Here is a 23,094-nt window from a genome sequence, read left to right as displayed (position 1 = left end):
AGCGAGGGGTCAAAAGTAGTCAGTTTAATAGAAGAAATGTGTCACAATATACTAACATGCTTATTAGATGACTAATTATAGAAGGGGCTTAAAACCACCACCAAAATGTATGTTTGGCAAATTTTAATCCTATAAACTTACGGTTTAAAAAGTGACTCAGGAGAACGTAACCATAGCAATGAGTGACAAGAAAAAGTTGATCGCCCCACATACATTCTTTCATTCAGTCATATATTCTGCTTGTGGCTACTCTTCTGTATAGATTTTGACACCCTTATACATACAAGTTCTCATGTAAGTGTAAACAGATCTCGCAAATATTTTGGGTCAAAATTCTTTTTTGGCGTCTTGTTTTTGTTCCTGAAAAAATGTGACCTCATTTTTTTTATTTGTTAGAAGATATAAATAATTTCGTGATAGAGTGGTCAACAACTGCAATGAAAAGAATTTTGACCCTTTTACCCACTTCCAATGGTCTGATTGACTTGAAAGTTGGTATAGTGCAGGTTGGTATAGTGCAGCAAAGATCTTAATAAATGTGGGAGCTATTTGCATGAAGGCACCATGGTCAGGGGGCGTTCAAGTAATACGTAACGCAATTTTTGGAGATTTTTGACCCCCCTCCCCCCATGTAATGCGCCGTAACATTTTCTGTACCCCCCTCCTCCCTCCTATATGTTACGTAGCACCAAAATGACCATTTCTATGATTTTTTTTTTAGCTTTTCTTTAGCCGGTTTCCGAATTAAGTTAGCATTTTTCGGCACAGTCACACTGGCAACTCAGCATCAGAGCATTTGTAGGCCAAGAACAACAACTGTTGATGCGAATTTCCCACTTTTGAGGACATTATAATACTATAATATCCTCAAAAGTACTTGTTACAAAAAACCTGTGACGTAACGCGTTGTATATGATCTCCTCCCGCCTCTGTAAGGCATCGTAACGTTTTACAAGACCCCCACTCCCCCCAAATTGCGTTACGTAAGTAATACTTGAACGCTCCCTGGTTTATGTGATAGTTCAGTTTTTTGCCGCATTCATTAGGATCTTTGTTCCACTATAGTCTCCAATTACAATTTTTACGATGCGATAATCAAGAATAATCCACGAAATAGTGTATTTAACTGTAATTTTTCTCAAATATCTTTCTATATCGTACAGTAATTACTGTCAAAAAGTTTTATAAACTAAGCATCACAAGTTATTAAAATTGTTTAAATAGCAAAAACAAATTGGATACAATTAACTTTGTAAAAACTCTTCACAACTGTCTATTATTAGCTCGTACATTTCCAAATCGACAAAATGACTCATCAGTAGTACTATAATGGATTGGTGGCAATGATATTCTAATCCACAATGAAAAAAGTTTTGCGGTATACAAGTACTTAAATTATTTCTTATAGCGAAGGCCAAGTGATGACCTCTAACAAACACGTTACTTCAAGAAATTCTAGGAAGAAAAATTTACATTATGTAATGTAGGTAAGTACATTTACCTGTACAGGTTACCTGATATACGAGTATTATGGAAAACCTGTCGATATAGCTTATATTTACTTTGCACTTATGTTTGGATTTACACAGTAAAGAGCCAATACCGTTGAAGCATAAACTGAATAATTAAAGATTAAAAATAAATCTCTACTGGTATTGGTACCTAATTTTTCATACCCTATTTGGGAAATGAGGCACTAATTCCAAGGTTTAAAAAAAAACAAATGAGAATTTTTTACAAGCTTTTATTTAGTTTAACATGACCCAGTGTCTGTGTCTGGAATTGAACCTTACCAGTAGAGTTAACCCATTTCTAGTGGTTCCATTGACTTGAACTTTAAATGCGATTAATTCAAGTACATACTTTGAACAAAAAGAAGCTTGTACTAAAAATGAAATTTTAAGAATCAAACGTTAACGTGGCGATTGTTTCGTCGTAGGTTTACGGGAGATAGTTGATAGATTCTCTCTAGGTATTAGCTTGTATCAATACGTCAACACCGACATCTAAACAGTTACCAGCGTATGTAGGTAAATAATAACAGTGCAGTGTCTGATGGGGCTGCGCCTCATTGCGGCGGCGGCGCGGGCCGGGCGTGGATCGCCGTCGCTATGTTATCACTATCTGGCATTATCACGCCGCCCGCAGTTCGCCGCCACCCAACATACATTCAATACCTTACGCCGCGCGATAAAACAGTGAAACGTGTTTTGATTTATTAATCACATGTTACAATGGACGTGAGTGGTTATAAAAAAAAGTTCAAAGTGCTATTTGACAAACTTTTGGAACCTACCTTCGAAATAAGTGCATATCATTCGGAGAACCTGTTGAAGTACCTCGACGGCAGCCGCGGCCACAGTGAGTTCATGTCTTTTTGGGTCACACAATGTTGATGTGTCTCAAACTTGACTACCTTGAACTAAGATAATCGCCAAAATAATTATTGAGCTTTATGTCCCCCGTAATAAGAGCGAAATTATTTTAGTGAAGCTTTAAAAATAGCAATGAAACCAAACAAATGCGTGTTCTACACAAAGAATTCAAGGACAAATTGTAATTCACAGATGCTTGCCCATACAGTGGGCTGGGTAAACATGAATTTCAGGGACTGCTAATGTTTCGGAAACGATATAGATTTGAAATTAATTATAATAGGTATTAGTATTAGGTACATATTCAGTCAGATACTGAAGTAGATATGTATCTACAAACCTTTGTTTACGTCCTACAAACTTACTGTTCTTTTGGCCACACCCTGTACCGTTTTATATTATGTAGGTATTTGTATTGTACCTACGGTTAAGTAAATATCCGCACATTTTTATTCATTATTACTAAACGCCCATTAAAAAGCACCTACCATTTTTAATAAAGAGTTAGTACGTTAATCATTGCATCGCTATTTATTTCAGGCGTCGGAAAAATTCTCGAAACTCCGTTCTTCACAGACCTGATCGTTCACGCGCTCAAGAACTTTGACAACGTGACCACTTCCGTGCAGGTGTTCATAGTGAAGCTGCTGAGCATAGGGCTGCGCAATGAAGTCCACTTCAACCGGTTCCACCAGATACAAGGGTTCGATAAGCTGCTGGAGAAGGACAGAGTGGACATGCGTGCGATTTCGCCCGAGCTGCATCTCTCGTACATCGAGCAAGCCGTGGCGATGACCGCGCACTACTCCGGCGTCAAGTTCGTGATGGAACAGAAGCTTTGCGCACGTATCCTCCGCCCCTATACGCACCACCGCACCGAGCCGCTCGCCACCTGCATCTACGACGTCATGGCCCGCCTGGTCTGGAAACTCAACGAATACGACGAGGAAGCGATGCTCCTCGAAGCCCTCCAGACCATCGTGCAACCGATCATCTCCACCGACTATCAGACCGCCGTCAGCATCGGCAAGGACTGCGAGAGGACCACCGCCGACCAGCTCATATCGTATCTCCACACGGTCGCGGCCATCCTGGGCGATATAGAGAGGCTGAATCAGCTCAATTATGTGGTGCCGATACTGTCGCAGTTCTTCTTGATCGAGATGAAGCTGACCACGATCCTAGAGGAGACGCACGACGCGGAGCTCGCGTGCCTCGTGGCGGAGGTGTGCCTGCGGTATTACTACGCCGCCTCGCGCCAGGCCGTGCTGCGCGACCGCAGCGACGAGAACCGAATCAACGAGGAACTCAATCAGGCCTTCAACAAAATCGTCCGCACCCTCGTGAAGAAGCGATCCGTCGCGACCATCCTGGACTTCATCTGCCGGTGCCACATCTTCTGGTATAAAGTGGAACAGACCGGGCAGACGGGCACGTTCGAAAAATTCGGGCGACAGTTTCACCTGCAAAATCAGTTCTTGATTATGATACTGGTGCCAATTTTCGTGAAGAACAAGGCGAAACAGAGGTTGGTCAACGACGCCGAGTTGCAGGAGGCGATAGAGACGTTCACGTACGGGCTGGTGGCGATCGTGCCGGACGACATCATCAAGGCGGCCTACAGCATGCGGGATCTGATCCACGCGACGGGTGTGGGGCCGGCGTGCGTGTGCTCGGTGCGCGAGGTGCTCCGCCTGCGCGGCCACCTGACCAAGCGGCAGGCCGGCATCGTGTTCCAGACCGTGTACTACGCGCTGACAGACTACGTGCTCTCGGACGGCTCGGGTGACCTGGTGCTGGTGCAGAACCCGCTCCGCACGCCCGAGGACGCGCTGCTGCTCTCCGCGACGCTCGACGCCATCAAAATGCTAATAGAACACCACGAGATCAACTGGTACGAGAGCTTAGAGATTGTAAATCTGCAGGCGGCCCTGATGAATTTGATAAAGCAGAGTATTTTGCCGACCAAGGTGAGCTGACCGTCCTGTGGCGTTGTTCCCTAGCGGGTGATCGCGTCTGCTTGTAGCTGTTTCATTTTAGATATCACTGACCTGTTCAAATTCAAAAATACCTGCGAGACCCTTAGAGATCGACCATCATTATAATTACGTCAAGATGATTTTTATCATTTTTGATGACCTTTCCCCATGTTGTTCCTACACAAATAGCTCTCGGGCCACCTATAAATGGATCAGGTTAAATCGCAAAATCTCCATCATTCAAGATAAAGGCCATGTACAGATTTTTTTAAATCCTGGCTTCATTTACTTGGGATCTTTACATAATTATTATGAATGGCATCGTGCATGATTGATTAGGGTCTTATTATGAACATACTTTTTTACCTTGCTACTATTCATTATATCAACTTTTGTTACACGAAATCGTAGTAATTGGATTTATACTGCGATTTTTTCGCACTAGATTCGTTACTAATGAGGAAAGGTTAGGTACTTGTAAAGGAACAAAAGGGAACGGGATCGCAATATTCCCGTAAAAGCAACTACATCTAATCCTTCCGTGTTGCAGCTGCTCATTCAGGTGATAGAACTGATCAACGTGAGCGTCCGCAAGGCGCTGTCCCCGGAGCTGGCGCTGCTGCTGCAGTCGGCCCGCGGCGGCTCCCTGCGCGAGGTGGGCGGCGCCGCGCGAGACATGCTCCAGCGGACCGAGTGGGAAGCCCGGGAGGCGGCCCTCAACCTGCTCCACAGCTTCATAGAGATTGCTTACGTTAGTGAGTGACTGGGTTTTGAATTGAATCGGTACTGTTACGTTGACGACGTGGTGTTTCATTATAGGTCTTATAAATAAGCTCAGAGTTGCTCAGCGAGCTATGGAGAGGGCGCTCTAGGTTTGTCTACGGGTCGAATCAGAAATGAGAGATATATAGAACGAGTATCACCGACATAGCCAAGCGAACTAACTTGTTGAAGTGGAAATGGGTAGGCCATATACGGAGAACCAATGGCCGAGCCGAAAAGTTGTCAAATGGAGACTGTGGATCGGTAAGCGCCGCGTAGGACGTCCGCAAACGAGATGGACGGATGACCTGGTTAAAGGGAGCAACTGGAGGTCTATTGGGAAGGGCTATGTCCAACTGTGGACGTCCTACGGCTCATATGACGATGATGATGTTACGTTTCCCAGGCCTACAATATGCCTCACTAATTTGTCCACTTTAGTGCAGGGAAAAACACTTAATTGACCCAAACGTGTGTCGAAAACGGTTTCCGTAATCATTATAGGTTGTTTGCCACATAACTAGCAATTTGCCGTATTCTTAGTAAATTGGTTTCTTTGAATCGAAATTATACACGCAAAGTATAGAGACAATATATAGTCCATCTCCGAAAACTGATGAATCGCGGACATAGTTTATATTGGCTTTTAGTCTCGAGGTGAAAACTCTATTTTTCACTTCGATTGCGAGAAAAAATAATCATTAATCGTTTATTATTTACGCTTTACAACAATTTCAAAGTATTTTTTTCCAACCAGATAGATGTAACAAAATCGCATCGGTGAAATGGTCCTTACACAAACTGAAATTTATAACTAGAATGGCGCCACCTTCTATGCGGAAAAAGCATAGAACTAAGACCGCGTAGACTAAGAACGTAACATTTCGTCACAATTTTGTTTTATGACAAAAACTAAGCAAGTACTGGTTGTTTGAGTTTATCTAAGTCATTCGAAATAAATTAAAAAACTAATTACTTTTATTTCCTAGGGACTCAAGTACTCACTTTACTCTCGCCTCGTACGTAAGGCTATATTTGACCTACTTTTAGAGAATTAGAAGTGAAAAAAAATCATGTCTTTTTTCCTCCAAATTGAACCCGTGCCGGAGCTCGTCGCTATTTCTGGAATAATTTACCCCGTCGAGCGCCGGTTGCACACAACGGTGTTTTGATGTGACCACAGCGGCCTGCGCGCTGTCTCAAAAAAAGAGGCCACATATTTTTAGGTCCTGTCCCTCGACGGGTTAAAGTCACGTTGTGATGAACTGTTGCGGTTGCAGAGTTCATCCCGCTGCGCAGCGTGATCTCCGAGCACGGGCTGGTGCTGGCGGCGGCGCGCGCGGCGCTGCGCGACCCGGCGCCGCGCGCCCGCGCATGCGCGCTGCGCTGCCTCGCCGCCGCCACCAGCTGCGAGTGCGTCTGGAAGGAACTGCTCATACACTACCGGGACCTTTACGTACGTATAAAGTCGCATTCACATTTATCTGTCGTGTTGTGTTGTGATGCTCTCTGGCTCTTTCTCTCTCTATAGCTTTGATGCGACACAACACACTGCATCAGATAAATGTGAACGAAAACATATAAAATGTATGAAACCGATACCGTTCTGATGCACTTGCGGTCTGGTAGATTTCGTAAGGAAAATTTACTTAATAATTTTTTATAAAATGTTACCGTGAAATGTGCACCCATATATATTGAGAATCAGAGGATTCATCATCATCATCATCCCAGCCTATATACGTCCCACTGCTGAGCACAGGCCTCAGAGGATTGCTCGTTCGAAAATAGTAGGCGCTTGAATTTTGTTTTTCAATTGTCATTGTTTGGCAATCAACGTTATCTCTGCAAATACCATAATAATGTTGCAACATGAATTGAGTCGGAATTTCAGCAGATTTGTAGAATCATAAGAAGTTTTACGCTTTTATATCATGGTAACAATTCAGCCATTTTGGCATTCGGGTAAAAAGAGGTTGGTAGGAGGCAATCACCGAAGTAAGTAAGTAGTTAACGCCAGTGCATGATTGATCATGATTTGATGAAATCTCCCATTTCCCGATTAAATTATGACTAACGTAGATAAAAACCTAAAGATAATCAAATACCTAGCCGTTTTCGGCTACAGTGACCTGAGTCTCGTATTGCATTTATGGGCTGGGATGTTTAGCCCTTACATGGCTGACGTAGCCGATCTTTGCAGATAACGTTGTTTTGCAAGCAGCACAGGTTAGAGTACCATTGGCATAATTGAAGTGTATGTTCGAAGGCGGTCTTGCCTTTAGTTCCTAAAACCTAAAGATAGTAGCATTGTAAATCGCAGACTGATAACGCATTAGTCATCTACGTTCTACGTTACATTTTTTTTTTATCTATTTCAGGAGCAATTGGTGAACATATTGAGGTACAATTCCGAAGGCGAGGTGAGGAAGGAAGCTGCCAACGTACTCACTCACGTGTACATCAACCACAGAGTCACTAAGGCTTTTAGGACGTACGTTTCCCGCGTCATGGCTAAGGCAGCTATCGAGGACTCCTACTGGGAGGTCCAGATCGCCGCTCTCAATTACTGGAACCAAGTCGTTAGGAACCTTTTCACGGACAGAGGAATGATCGACGGAAAGTTCCCCACGGTCACATTCTCAAAGGAAAAGAGAAAAATAATAACGCTAGATGACAAGGAGATATTCAAACAAGTCGAAGCTATCATGGACCACCTGTCCACCAGCGGCTGCCTGACAGTTCTCTTGAAATGTATGAGCCCGAGTAATCACATAGAAGTTATCGAAAAAACACACAACTTGGCGAGCAAACTCGTCGCTGCTGTTGACTATTATAAGTTTCGTGTGAACGACAGGCTCTCGATCGAGCAGAAACCCAGCACTAGCAATGAGCCCAGGGTGAACGGCGACGTAGAGATGAATGCCATCAAAACGTCGCCCCCTGACGCGATCAAGCCGGACCAGTCTGATATAATTTCCGAGCTCTTCGAATGCTTCGACGCGAATTATTTACCGGAAGACACCCTAAATACCGTGGAGATTCTCCATCCGAATAAGTTCATAGATTTATTCAAATCGACGGATTACAAGGCTATAATAGACAGTAAGAAGGAATCGACAGAGCCCGTAGACTTAGATACGCTAATATACGAGCTGATAACGCCAAATGCGTCGGGCAAGCATGACCAGTGTAGTCCGCAGTCTGATTTATAATGTTAGTATTAGATCTCATGTTTTTGTGTATGCGATTGAATATTAGGGCCTACGCTAGCTGGCGCGGGCGCACGCCTGCGGGTGTGGGTATGCAACTACAATCAGTCGCACGCGACGCGTGCAGTTAGCGCTTCTCATACTATTTTTCAATAGGTGTCCTCGCGATCCCGTTCTGTGCAAACTGCACCAGCTAGGGTAGGTCCTTATACCAAAAATGGTCGTTCAGAGGAGCCATTCCAAGATCATTTCAAATTGCAAACATTCCGTTTACTACTTACTTGAATAAAACCGAGAAATAGCGAATCAGGCAAGATAATAGCTAAGGGCGTAAGCCCGGTCAATGTTGGCACGCGATTTGTTTTGGCAACGGTTGCAATACTCACAGATAGACAGTTACTGTTTTACATGAGTATACGAATAAGATTTTTTATAATTTTGTGATATGTTAGTTAAAATAATTAAAATGTGATTTTATTGAACCGATAATGAGGCATCAGTAAAAAGTTCAACATAATTATGTACATTTTATTTTTACAATAAATCTAATCTTAACAGAAAAATAACAGATTTGGTAAATAATCTCAGTAGCAATCCAAGTTGTTGACCTCTTCGCCTATTTCGTAAATGCCAAGCACGTCGTCTAGAAGCGACTCGACGCTCCGGATTCCGTTCCTCCACTGTTTCTTATACTCGATGACACCTTTGAAGTCCTTGCTCATAAGATGATTCACAAACAAATATGGAGGAACGTACCGCAGCAATTTGATCAACGGCTTAGCTTGCAACTCCGGCTTGTTATTCTGTAATTTCATATGTCTTTCATAGATATGTGTGAGCAAGTTCATGTCATCGACGTTTATAATACTATCTATGACATTATCTGATTCAGACTCCTCAGTTTTTATAATCACATCGTCGTCGTCCATGCTTTCATCTTTTCTCGGATCAGCTAAGAATTCTTGCATTGTGCGCGGCTCTCCATCGACCGGCTTTATGCATTCTGGCACTTCGTAACGCTTCAAAATATCTAGTAGGAGTAACGATAACGAGAGGTTCGCGTCCATGATTTCTACCTCCGTGTCTTCGTGTAATAACTTCGTTAATACAGTGAGGCATCCGACCGAGGCGAGGTTGTCTAGCATCCTGAGGAGTCTCCGTTGTATTTCTGCTTTGTTCAACGTGACGATCTTTCTGGATTCTTTGGAGAAGGTTACGGGCGGGAACACACCATCGAGCATGCCTTGCTCGCACATCCTGGAACGTATGACGTTTTTCCAGAACTTGAGGGCGGCGAGTTGGACTTCCCAGTGGAAATCGCTGATGGCAGCTGCGACCATTTGCTCGTAGAGCTTCTGCTTGAAGGCGGGCGAGAGTTTGATGTTGAGGTAGATTTCGTTGAGGACGTTGCAGGCTTCCTTGCGTACTATACCCTCTTGGTTGTTGCGGAGCAAGCCCAATAGGAGATCCTGAAAATGAGACATAGCTTTAACCTTTTCGCCGCCACGTCAAATACAAAAGACATCACCCATACGCCAGGCTTCTATATTGCAATGCCTAAAATTGAACCTTAACACAATTGAACGAAGGTTGCTTTTGCATTGAAGTAATGGACGTATATATAGGTCGTTGGCGTGGACCCTGCGGTAGTCTTTGGCGTTGAAAAGGTTAAGGATATTTATTTTTTAACTAGCTACTACTCGCTACTTAAGTTGCATTCCGTGGGAAGATCATTATGTTCCTGGCATAAAATTGGCTCCGTAGTCTTTACCGGGCAGTTGGTAAAAGAGGAAAGAGGGTTTATTGAATTTATTCCTTACGAACAAACACACAACCAAATATTTTCTCTTCATAATATTAGGTTAGCAAACGTATAAAAGGGTAACCTAATGGTAAGCGATCTCCAACATCCATGAGAACCAGCAGACCCAATAGAGTCGTTATGTTGCCGGCCTATAAAGAAACGATATACTCTTTTGTTGTCCCCAAGGTCATAGTTAATTTAATTTAATACAAATAATAGAGAATACCACTCACGGGAAGTTTCCAGAATTCCTCAGTACGTGTAGGAAGTAGCAATTGACAATGGAATAACAAGATTTTGTTTCAAAATGGTTTCGTTTCAAATTATCAGTTAATAAAAAATTTGGGGTCCACTGAAATGTCCACTAGCTAAATGAGGCCCTCCAAAATAAATCCAGAATCAAGACTGTATCAAGAGAATTTGTGGACATTTAGAGGCCCCTCGGGACTGAAGGCCCGAGGCGGGCCGCCCCGTCCGCCCCATTGTAAAGTGTCGAGAGTGCGGCGGGCCTATTTACGTGTATGTGATGAACATTACACCGACGGCGAGCGCGAGGCGGGCGCGAGCGTGCGCGGGTGCCGCGGTGTGATGTTGTTCATATCAGACACGTAAATAGGACCACCGCACTCCCGTCCCGATCCGCTGCCGTCCTATGTGTGTATTGCAGTTTAGTCCACCACGTCTCGTGATAGCAACCCACCTGAGATAAACTATACTTACTGAGCCCGTCTGGCAGCTCGTCCTCTCTCCGGTAAGCTGTAAAAGCCATCTGAGGCTAAGAGCCCCGCAGACTGCAGACTTTCTATCGGCCGATAGTTTAGTTGGGCTCTTTATCAGTATAAAGATGTATGCAAATGCACACACTATAACGATTCGATATCGGCCGTTACTTACATACATCTTTGTACCGATTAAGAAGCCCAATTATTTTGCTCACTTAAAATTCCGACAACTAATGTATGGTGTGTCGTAAAATACTCTTGCCCACGCCGAATTTAGATCTTGCGCCGCCATTGTCTGCCGGGGCTCTAACAGCAACAGCCGGTTCAAAATAGTATTTTATGCAACTGTACCGTAATAGGGGTCCTTAAAACACGAGTGTGGGTTTATGAAACGAGGCGTAGTCGAGTTTCATAATAGGGTCACATGAGTGTTTTAAGGCCTAATTACGTACAGTTGCATACAATATTTTATCTATATCCATATATTAAATCCTCTATCATGTGTTCAAGAACCATTGAGAATGACCTGCATTAACGAGAACTAGGTAGGTATGTCTGCCCCACGAGCTGCGCCCGCTGCGCGCGCGACGACCTGCTCATAGCCTGTTCATAATAGAATCCAATGTCGTAATGCTGGTCATTACCTATGGTGTTTGAACGCATAATTGAGGATTTACTATGGGTGTAGATAAAAATAAATAAACAACCCACCTGTATGTCGGGGTACTTGTTCTGCAGCTGGTCCCATATGGCCGTGATCTTGCAGGCGGCCCCGAGGCACTTGAGCGCCGACGCCGTCACGTAGAACTCGTGGTCGTTCAGCGCGACCGCCGCCGCCACCACCATCAGGTCGTTCTCTATTATCTGTTTCTGAAACGGCGGGAACTCTGGAAATAAAAAAATATATATTGAAAACCGACTTAAGACAATTAGGCTATGTACGCACTATGCGGTTAACCGCGCGGTTTTAGCGCGATTTACTGTCATTCGGTCCAAATGAAATTTGGATCAAAATGAATACCATTCAAAGTTAATTTTGTCAAAATGTAATTGTGCTGAAAAATGTTTGGAACTAAATTTATTTTTGTTGTGAATTAATTAAACCCAGACAAGTGGTCGTTTCTTTTTCGGCAATGTATAATTTGACAATTTTACCATAGGACTAGATTCTATTTTCGACGATATTCAATATTCAGGAGTTTCCTTGTTGATGTATTTCAAATTGCCATTTTTCTGCTTTGACGTATTTCGAGTTGTCCATTTTCCATTTGTACCAAATGACAGTAAATCCTACATACGTAGCCTTGGGTAGTTAGTTTTCTGAGTAAAAAACATATTCTAACGGCCTAGATTATCAAAAAATACTAGAAACATCTTTTATTTTGTCACTCAAACTCATGGGAAGAGATAAGTCCGTTCTATTCTAAAACCTCAGAATGGTCTCGTCTCAGAATGAGAGGGCTTGGCCGTGATTCCCACGCTATTTCAATGCTGATTGGAAACATACCGTTTTGTCGGGATTTTCCGTGTTCTACGACGGAAATATTCTAATAAAACAATATACCTGCTGTAAGGTCACATCCATTATACATGTACTGTACATACATACAAACATACAACAACAAATAATACAAAAAAGCGTCATTAGCCAAGGCTCTAATTAATGGAAATGATGAACGAGTCAAAATTACCACCCACAGTTGTAGTCACAATTTCAATTGTAGATTCTATTTTCATCAACATAAAGCTGAAATTAATTGACACGAAGATGACAATAAGCCCTTTTATTAGAATCGCCACCTGACCTTCATAAGTCGCGTGGCTCAAATCTTTTGACAAAACAATTTTATTACATAATCCATCTCATATATTTTTATATGCATAAGTTGCATAACACTGCACTGATACGGGATTTTTCTTAGAAAAACCGAACGACTGCGAGTTAAATTCGAGCGAAAAGGGATTCGTACTTTTCCAGACATTGCGGATATTTCCTATGTTAGTTTAAATACCATAGAATTCAGATTTTCATGTAATTTATGGGTATAAAACAGATTTTTTCAAAATTTGGGCTTGGGATGGTATTGTAATTTTTTGACTACTTTTTACTCGACTACGGCCTATTACGGCAAAGCCAAAGGAAGAGTACTGAATGATTTTAGCAGCCTTTGTATGTTTGTATTTTCTAAATGTACTTAATGTAGGTATATATTTTGTAAGTATATGTATATTTATTTGGGACTCGCAAAAAGCCCTTTCAATTAAAATGAACATGCCAATTTTATATTTTAGGTTTCTAATTACCTACCAAACGTTACACGTCTTTGAGCCACCAAATTTTGGAGTACTGATTAATTTAAACTCAATAAAGTTATTTATTTACTTGGGAAAAATACACGGCAGAGACCAAACGGGACGTCGGCATAGTAAAATAGGATTCCACACACAACTCAATTGGTTCAGTAGTTTCGGAGTAAATTAGCTATGATTATAATAGACAGGCACGCAAGTGATCCTATAAGGCACTTGTCTCACCGCCAACGAGGAAACGATTGGCTATCGACTATTTTCTCGCTCAAGAAACGAACAAAAGATATAAGATCCTGTGTGAGTAAAAGAGACACATATATTAATACACTGTCGGCGAGAACTCGCTCTTACATCTTTTGTCGCAGCGACAAGAGCTATAAAACTCGCTGAGCTATAGATACTCGCTCAGCGATGTCAGCTTGGCGGCCGCCCGCACGAGCGAGTCGAGTGGAGCGAGTAATCGCCCGTCGCACGCGAACACTCGCTTACAGCCGAGCGACAAAACTACACTCGCTTCTCGCTGCTCGCCCACTCGTTTCTAGTTACTCGCTCTACTCGCTTCTCGCTCATCGTCGGCGGTGGGACAAGTGCCTAAATAAGGGCTCCGTTGAAAAAATTAAACAATATGGCAATATTTGTTCTTTTTGCAACTAAAAAGAACAAATATCTTAGGATCTAACTAATATTATAAATGTTAGTGAGTTTGTGCAGACGTATGTTTGTTGTTTGTTACTTTTTCACTTCAAAACGGCTGAACGGAACCGGATGAAATTTGGTATTCAGATGGACAACCCAACAGTGGATATTCTTTGCAGCCGCGTTTCAAAACATTGCTCAACAATTTAAATCTCAGATATTGTGAGTTGATTGATTTAAAGATAAACTTTCGTAAGACACAGAGTTGTGCCAAATCATGCCGTACCTATAATAAGAAGAGTAGGTACTTATTATATTCAGAATATTTATAAATAAACATAATGAGCCATTTCGAATGTGTAGCGACTCCTAGCGCCATCTAGTGAGCACATATAGAAACTCCAACCGTGTTCTACATCGCGCTATCGAAGTTTCACAACTCTGACGCATATAAACAACTACCAACGCTCGTCCTTCGGACTTCGGTCCCCAGGCATAACACTTGCCTGGAGAGAGACCTCTCATTGGAGCATCCCTCCACAAGTGGTTTTTTTTTTTAAATTAAACCGTTATATTTTTAATTTATAAGTTCATGACGCGACATTGGCCAAGTTATTAGAAGTAGGTATCTTGAATTAACATAAAGCGACCGTGGCGCCACCTACGCATCAAATAGACGAACTGCTACAACGAAGGAGTACCTAACTGTAACTATAGGTGTAGGAGTCAGCACGAGAGTTGAAACATTTACAGTTTCAGAAACGAATCATTTGTAAAAAAATGTTTGGGTTAGACATTAGTCAACCCTCGGAACAAGACTTTTTAATAAAAATAAATTGAAGGTTGTCATTTAATACAGTTGATTTGACCAATGAGCGCGTTAGAAAATATCGGCAACTAATAACACCTAAGCGTAAAAAAATACTAAGCTATAATTAGTCCTTATCATTTAGATATACTATCTTTCTATCTTATCGCCTGGGCTAGGCGGCTGCAGCTCTGAAGGTCCGCGACAGCGTCGCTATCAATGGGGAATGCGTAGTACAACGTTCTCAAGAGATATAGGTATGTATGGCATATCCAAGATGGCGCCATAACAAGATTTATCTGGAGAGAGATTCCACCAAACTAGTATAATCTCACTATATAAAATGATCAGAGGACCGATGGCAGAAATCACATAATTCTATGATACCATTCGAAAGCAACTGATAAAAAAACCGGCCAAGTGCGAGTCGGACTCGCGCACGAAGGGTTCCGTCCGTATTAGACATTAGCAAAAAAAGGAAAAAAAAACAAGTTTGTTGTGTTTGGGAGCCCCCCTTAAATATTTATTTTATTTTAATTTAATTATTTATTTTTAAAGTGATTATACAACTAAATGAATATTTCAAGCGTCTACCTGTTGCTGTTAATAATATCGAGCAAAAAACGGCAAAAAAAATCAAATGTGTTGTATTTTTATGCATTTTATTCTGTTTTTAGACAGACAGTGGAGTCTCAGTAATAGGGTTCCGTTGGCACCCTTTGGGTACGGAACCCTAAAAATTCTTGTCGACTCTATACATAGTAATAACTATGTAGTCAAGCGATTGACTGTTAATTGCTTGACTTATTCAAACCCCGGCTTTTCGTTGAAAATATTGATTATGATTCATATGAACGAATGAACGATTTTTTTTTCTGAAACTGTAAACTAGGATATATTTCAGGACTATCCTGTAGATTGTAGAACACTATAGATTAGGTTGGGTTAGATTTTAACAATCCTGAAGTATTTACATTTTTTTAAAAAATCGTTCATCCATGTCAAACAGTTGGGAAAAATAATTTCGGCGAAAAATCAGAGAACTTCGAGTATCTTATTTGAACTATTTATTTTTGAATAGTAACATTTTTTTCAAACTTTCAAGCGAGATAAAGATTAATAGAGTCACAGCAAGGAGTATTTCACAGTCGCAGTAAGCTGATAAAAAAGATGACCCCAAACTGAACCGGGAGTTGATAATTTTTTCATACGACGCTCTGCGTTTTTGTCAGTAGTTTTATTGACTTACAAATCTTACAATAGGTACATTGGGTTGGGATGGTCAGAAGCATATGACTTGCTGTTTTGAATCTTAAACCATTTCCGATGACAGCATCAATATACCAAACCTAAATGGTAGAGTCAGCATCAAAATTCAATCAAATCAAAATCCATAACCAGATTAACCAGAGTAGGGGCCCCGCGCGCGCACAAAATAAAAATGTACTTATCATAGAGTGAAAATTGAATTGGAAACTTTGTATCCAGAATGACATTAGGAATATTGCTATTTTTCGACGCATGCTGGCACTAGATTTGATTAAACTTGAAAAGAGCTGATGATGTTCAACCGGCTGAAAAGGGGCCCCGGGATTTGCATTGGATAGAGGCCTCGCCACGGTTAATCCAGCCCTGACTTAAGAGCGTTTATTTATACCTGCTGAGCTGGCAACGTTGCTTTTTTGTTAGTTATTCTCGATTATTCCATAAAAATTTAATGAAAATTAAAAATGTGTGTCTACCTACTCCAATAATTATTCGCGATAGACTTTTATATTCTTTAAAAACGAACAAATGTTTATTAACGGTTTTTAAAGAAAATAAATCACGCATAATTATTGGAGTAGACACATTAACTTATATATTAAGAACAGAACAGTTCTATCAGACCAGTTATCATTTTTTAATTATCAAGTGCCAGTAATTTCACCGGCTGTCTTACTCTCCCCGCCGAAACACAACAATGCAAGCACTGCTGCTTCACGGCAGGATTAGCGAGCAAGATAGTGGTAGCAATCCGGGCGGACCTTGCACAAGGTCCTACCACCTGCAATTAAACACGTAGTTTGCGTTTGCTCGTCCAGCTCAGTTGTCAGGTTCATAATATTCGTTCAAGTCTGTCGTTTTTGAGATGTTCTTTCCTTGAGTTTTTCTTTTTTTTTTTGGTTGGCCGTTATGATGATAGAGTCACAAACTCGACGAGTGTCATAGGAAATAGCGAGGAAATCTGGCGCAGACTTAAAGTTTATATGTTACTTGTTATACCACGCGTCATGCCAAAGTCTCTTTAGTCGGTTTTTGTGCGTGAGGCGTGTTGTTCTCGTTTTTGTTTATCTCACAACAGAAGCGATAAAACGATCGCAAAGCAAGGTTAAGGGTGAAGCCAGACGAGCGTAATTTTTTGAGTTGTGAGTCGTGTATTTTCGGTCGCGTAATTTCGGCTGCATTCGGTTTCATACAAAAGTCCAGTTGTGCCACACGGCGACTGAAAATGAGTTGACTCTTCGAACTGGACTTTTCGCTTTCGTTTTATACAACCGAATGCAGCAGAAATTACGCGACCGAAAATACGCGAACGCGACTCACAACTCAAAAAATTACGCTCGTCTGGCTTCACCCTAAATCCGAATGCAGCAAACATTACGCGACCGAAAATACGCGAACGCGACTCACAAACTCAAAAAATTACGCTCGTCTGGCTTCACCCTAAATCCGAATGCAGCAAACATTACGCGACCGATATTACCGTGATTTCGCGAAATGAACGCACTCGAAAATTGGGCTGTTTATAGATTCACCCTAAGCCCGACCTGCAGTAGAACCTTTACACAATAAACGTCCCAATTCCTTGATGAAAACGCGACTCACAAGCTCTGCAAATTGTGCTTACGTCTGTTCACTTACTAAAATCCGGTGCAGCAGTATTCCAGCGCGACCGGACTTCGCCAGTGCAAGTCACATCTTCATGTAAACGAGGCGGCGAGGTCGTGGATACCCTAAAGCCGAATGCACTCCATTAGCGGCGAAAATCGGGGACGGAACTTCTTCAACTCAAAAATTACGCTTCGGCTGGTTCACCTAAATGAATGCAGCGAAATTACGCAACCGAAAATACGCGAACGCGACTCACAAACTCAAAAAATTACGCTCGTCTGGCTTCACCCTAAATCCGAATGCAGCAAACATTACGCGACCGAAAATACGCGAACGCGACTCACAACTCAAAAAATTACGCTCGTCTGGCTTCACCCTAAATCCGAATGCAGCAAACATTACGCGACCGAAAATACGCTAACGCGACTCACAACTCAAAAAATTATGCTCGTCTGGCTTCACCCTAAATCCGAATGCAGCAGAAATTACGCGACCGAAGATACGTGAACGCGACTCACAACTCAAGAAATGAGACTCGTCTGGCTTCCCTCTTACACGCGATTGCGGAGACTATGGCGTTGCCGATATTCGCACCGGGATGTTTATAGATAAACCGCAATAAGCCCGACCTGCAGTAGAACCTTTACACAATAAACGTCCCAATGGCTTCCTTGATGAAAACAATAATGGCTTACTGAGACAAGATACTGCAGGTCGTGCTTACGAACTACTGTTACACTTACTTATATAAGAGATCTCGGTGCAGACGTGGAGTAGTTCCAGCGCAGAGTCCCGGACTTCCCAGTGCAAGTCATGCATCTTCATGTAGACGAGGCGGCCGAGGTCGTGGATAGCCGAGCCAGGCTTGGACTCCATCAGCAGGCTGAGGTTCGGGGGGAGGAACTTCTTCACCGTCACCGCTATCACGTTCAGGGCTGTTACTACGAACTGAAAAGGGGAAATTAATTTAATATTGTAGGTGCATTGGCATTACAGAACTAAAAGAATAGAAATGTTAACGGGTTAAATGAAATGTAAAAAAACGTTTGAGCATTAGGTAGTTACGTGATTGTGGGTTTCATAGAATTTACTTAAATTTAATCCTTTTTAGGGTTCCATAGCAGTAAAATGGCAAAAACGGAATCCTTATAGTTTCGCCATGTTTGCCTGTCTGTCTGTTTGTCTGTCTGACCGTCCGCGGCTTTGCTCAGGGACTATCAATGCTAGAAAGCTGTAATTTTGCACGAATATATATGTAAACTATGCCGACAAAATGGTACCTATAATAAAAAATTCAAAAAAAAATTTTTTTTTTAGAGTACCTCCCATAGACGTAAAGTGGGGGTGATTTTTTTTTCCCGTCCAATATTGTAGTGTGGGGTATCGTTGGATATGTCTTTTAAAACCATTAGGGGGTTGCTAAAACGATTTTGGATTCAGTGATTTGTTTGCAAAATATTCAACTTTAAAGTGCAAATTTTCATTAAAATCGAGCCCCCCCCCCCCTCTAAAATCAGAACCGGTGGGTGGAAAATTTTGAAAAAATTCAGGATTGTAGTAAGTATATCAAACTTACAAGGAAAACTATAACGGTTAAGTTGGACGCCCAATAAGGAGGTGGGTGGACGATATCCGTTTGACCCTGGGGCCACAGTGGACCAGAGTTGCGGATGACAGAGCAGAGTGGAGATTGTAGGAGGAGGCCTATGCCAGAAGGCACACCGATTTAAGGGATATTCTATAAGTGTTAAATCGGAAATAAATGGCTTTATTATTATTATTATTATTATATAAGAGTAAATAGCAGCCTAAGGTATAAAATATACCTAAACTTGGAATATTCCGTAAAAAATACGAAATCCTTAGAAAAATATTACTTAATTTTTTCGTACTGGCTACGGAACCCTATTTCAGGCGTGTCCGACACGCTCTTGGCCGGTTTTCTACCACAATCTCAGCTATAAGTCACTTTTGATAATTAATTTCAATCACTTCACTTTTCGGTGGATGAGCAAAGTAGGTACTTAATTGTTTTAGTTCTTTGGTTACTTCCTTATTAAAGACTGATCTGTTAGACTCTGGCCAGCGAAAGCTGTCCACGAGAAACCGCGGCAAATGAAAAAAAAATGAGGCTGACAAAAGGGCTGAGGGCAATTTCGCCAGATGTTCTTCACTTGATTGATAATTTATTAATTCCGCCCAGAGTTGCTACCACCATCTTGCTTGCTAATCCTACCGTGAAGCAGCAGTGCTTGCATCTGTTGTTTCGGCGTGGAGAGTAAGACAGCCGGTGAAATAACTGGCACTTGAGGTATCCCATCTTAGGCCTCTAGGTTGGCAACGCATCTGCAATACCCCTGATGTTGCAGATGTTTATGGGCGGTGGTGATCTCTTACCATCAGGAGACCCACTTGCTCGTTTGCTATCCAGTCAAATAAAAAAAAAAATCATAATCAAATTTTTATACACAAACTTTTATCTATATATTTTTTTAGTTAACAATGTAACATTTAATAAATAGTTGAATAATATTAGATTAAACAAAATTCAATCACAATCATTCTCTTTCAATGTAGATTACCTGTCTATGATTAAAAAAGTTTATGTACAGCAATATTTGCATTACATAATCAATGTATGAAAGAAAAATAAAATATTGCATGAAATGCTACATCTCTACTATGAACGTGTTAAACTCATTTTATTTATCATAAATGATAAAGAACGTAAAATGCCACTGTTGCAGAGTGCTGAGACACCCCTTAAATATTAAAAAAAGTTGTTGACCAATGAAACATGCTTACCTTAGTTGATAGATTTTGTTTCTTCAAAATATTATAGACAACATTGTATAAACAAATGACTTCCAAACTCTCTTGCCAATTGATATCATAATTCTTAACCAGCAAGAGCACCGCTTCTAAGACATATGTGAACACAAAGAGGTTCTCCTGATCCTCCTGGAACATTGACTCTGGAGTCGAGTCTCCACACACTTCAGTGGGATCAAACTGCTTCAGTATATAAAACAAACCTTGGAAAATCAAGTTAGCTTGTTCATTATTCATTGAATTGTTCAAGCTTGATAGTCTTTTCACACTCTGAAGAACAATGGACTCTGTATCCAGTTCCAGAGTCAGTTCCCGCAACCCCATGGCTGCTTTAGCTGTGTGCTCGCAACTTGCATTAATCAATCTCATTATGTATGCCTGCACCTTGTCCTCCAAGGAATTCATTGGCTTATTCCTGCCTATAAAAGCCAAAGGCGGCACCAAACACAAGAACAACATTTTATTCTGCAAATCCACTTTTTTCCCATCAGGTTTGCACATTTCTGGTTTTCTATCGTGCCAAACCGTGTTCCAAATTACATTACAGGAATGACAGTAGTCCAGTATTGCCATGGCATTGCGCCTCATGATCAAGAACTGCACTGTATTGAAATATATGACCCGAAGTTCAAGAAAGTCCTCTACGCTATAAACAGTGTCATCTGCCAATGGTTTTTGATGGAATATTTTAGCTAGCACTAAACGAAAGACCACTTTATTCAAGACGGATGTCAAGCTTTCTTTGCGAAACCTGTCACTTACGACAAGAAGATGTGAAACCACTTTGTAATCATTCAGAAGCAAGTTCATGAATAGAGTAGTCTTGGTAACCTGACTCCCATCACTCAAGATGGAGTTCAGCATTTGAAGCATTGGTTCAAACTCCCTACAAGTGTCTTCCTCTTCATCAATAGTAATTGATTCTGTTATAATGAATTCAGTTTCCAAGGGCTTCATTATGTAATTAAGGACTAACCTTAAGTTATCTTCGTCTTCTAAATCATTGATTCTCCATACAAGTTTTGAAATGAATTTGTATTTTTGTCTGGTAACAAAGACAGTTTTAAAATCATTGTTGGTACTGAGAATTTCCTTCCACATGCCAGTTTCAAGCAGCCAGTACAGGCCGGTGTGGTGGTCTACGAGGGATAGTGCCACTTCCAGGTAAGCCACTCGAAGGCTCGGGACCATGGTTGGAGACCCCAGCTCGCTGTAAGCTTTGCTCAGCGAGTTACTTTTCTTACACATTATTTTAGTGAAGTACAACTCTTTACTGACACAGAAGGCCAGTAATCTGATCAGAAATACTTGGACTGAGACATGATATTTTTCCAAATTTTGTATGGGTTCAAGGAGCAGGTCTGCTATATAACAGATGTAGTTATTATCTGAAAAAAAAAGTGTTATTTAATAGGTAATTCACAAGTGAAGTAAAGGGGTATTTTATAACAAAGTTTGAAAGTTTGATTTCCTTGGGCAATTGACACCAATTGACCTAGTCCTTAACTAAGCAAAGCTTGTACTATGAGTTCTAGGCAAGGTATAACATACTTATATAGATAAATACATAAGTACTTATTAAATTAAATGATATTATAATGGATAACTCACGTCTTAAATCGAGTTTAGCTCAAAATACATACTTAAATACATATTAAACATCCAAGGCCCGAGAATAAACATTCATATTATTCATACCAATATCTGCCCCGGCCAGTGATCGAACCCAGGACATAAAAATTGATTACCTTTTAGTAGAAAATATCTAACAGCATTAATCCGTCACGCGTCCTAGAGACTACATTAGTACCTTACTTTTTTTGTGCGGGAAATGTCCTCAAGTCAGTCTTTAATGTACGTCTAAAGACTAATGTCTAATGTTGTCTCTAGGACGCGTGACAGGTTAAGGCTACTAATTTCATTTGTGTTTCTCTAATTTTAAATAAATATGCCTGTAGGTGTTTAAGAAAAATGTATTCTAGAAAAAATATAATTACCTTTTCTAGTCTCTATTATTTTATTGATCAAACTGTCTGTGTAATAATTGTCCATAACACAAGTAGGTTCATTAATTTTCGCGAACAACAATTTAAATTTATTTACTGTGGAAGTCTCCACGTTCTTTGGATTACAAGCCATGTTTTAATGATGTATGTACAACGAGCCACTTAAGAGTACTATAATACTATTTAGTCTTCACTACACTACACCGCCGAAATTATTACTATCACAATAATAACTTCGCAACACTACGCAGCAGCTAAATCTAGCTAAATACACGCCTGCGTGCCTTTCTATATATATTCAATGTACTCTGTGTGCGCGCTGCCTCTGCCTGCTTGCTACTGCTAGCCTGTGGCTGGCTGACAGTGACAGTGACATTAATTAATTTACAATTTTAGTATTATTTTTTTAACTGAGCTTTGGACAATTGGACCAGAGAGCTTATAAGTAACCATGTGGTAACCATATTGCAAACTATTGCAAAGCATTATTTACAAGAAAATATAAAAATATAATCATAAAAAACTAACTACTTACTATTAACTAATAACTAAAACTAAAAAAACATATTATCTAAGTATCCCTTCGATCATCAATACGTACCGTTCATCAAAGAAGTATCCCTTTCCTTTGGTTGGTATGAGTTGGTATTTGGTTGGTATTAGTCAAGTATTAGTAGTCTGTGGGCATAGGCAGGGTTGTCTTGTCTTGTCTGTGTCTGTCTTGTCATGTCAGTCAGTGCTGCCATTTATACGGATTTATCTGTATCGCAGATA

At 41.0% G+C, this 23,094-nt stretch overlaps 2 protein-coding genes across 2 annotated transcripts; one reads left to right on the top strand and one right to left on the bottom strand.

The window, feature by feature from the left end:
• The first annotated feature begins 1,705 nt into the window (after positions 1-1,705).
• Positions 1,706-8,845, top strand: LOC141429243 (integrator complex assembly factor Brat1-like). Its single transcript, XM_074089517.1, has 5 exons — positions 1,706-2,361; positions 2,916-4,345; positions 4,905-5,109; positions 6,397-6,572; positions 7,498-8,845. Exons 1-5 carry the CDS (start codon positions 2,235-2,237, stop codon positions 8,329-8,331), a joined length of 2,772 nt encoding a protein of 923 aa, XP_073945618.1. The 5' UTR covers positions 1,706-2,234; the 3' UTR covers positions 8,332-8,845.
• LOC141429242 (integrator complex assembly factor Brat1-like) lies at positions 8,843-22,662 on the bottom strand. Its single transcript, XM_074089515.1, has 5 exons — positions 22,312-22,662; positions 20,288-21,702; positions 18,226-18,430; positions 11,566-11,741; positions 8,843-9,797 (listed from the first exon to the last, which is right to left on the bottom strand). Exons 1-5 carry the CDS (start codon positions 22,451-22,453, stop codon positions 8,913-8,915), a joined length of 2,823 nt encoding a protein of 940 aa, XP_073945616.1. The 5' UTR covers positions 22,454-22,662; the 3' UTR covers positions 8,843-8,912.
• Positions 22,663-23,094: the final 432 nt, after the last annotated feature.

This window comes from Choristoneura fumiferana, chromosome 6 (genome assembly GCF_025370935.1).
Source record: "Choristoneura fumiferana chromosome 6, NRCan_CFum_1, whole genome shotgun sequence".
Classification (NCBI taxonomy): Eukaryota; Metazoa; Arthropoda; class Insecta; order Lepidoptera; family Tortricidae; genus Choristoneura; species Choristoneura fumiferana.
The sequence above is the reverse complement of the archived record's forward strand: the minus strand, read 5'-3'. Positions and strand labels throughout refer to the sequence as shown.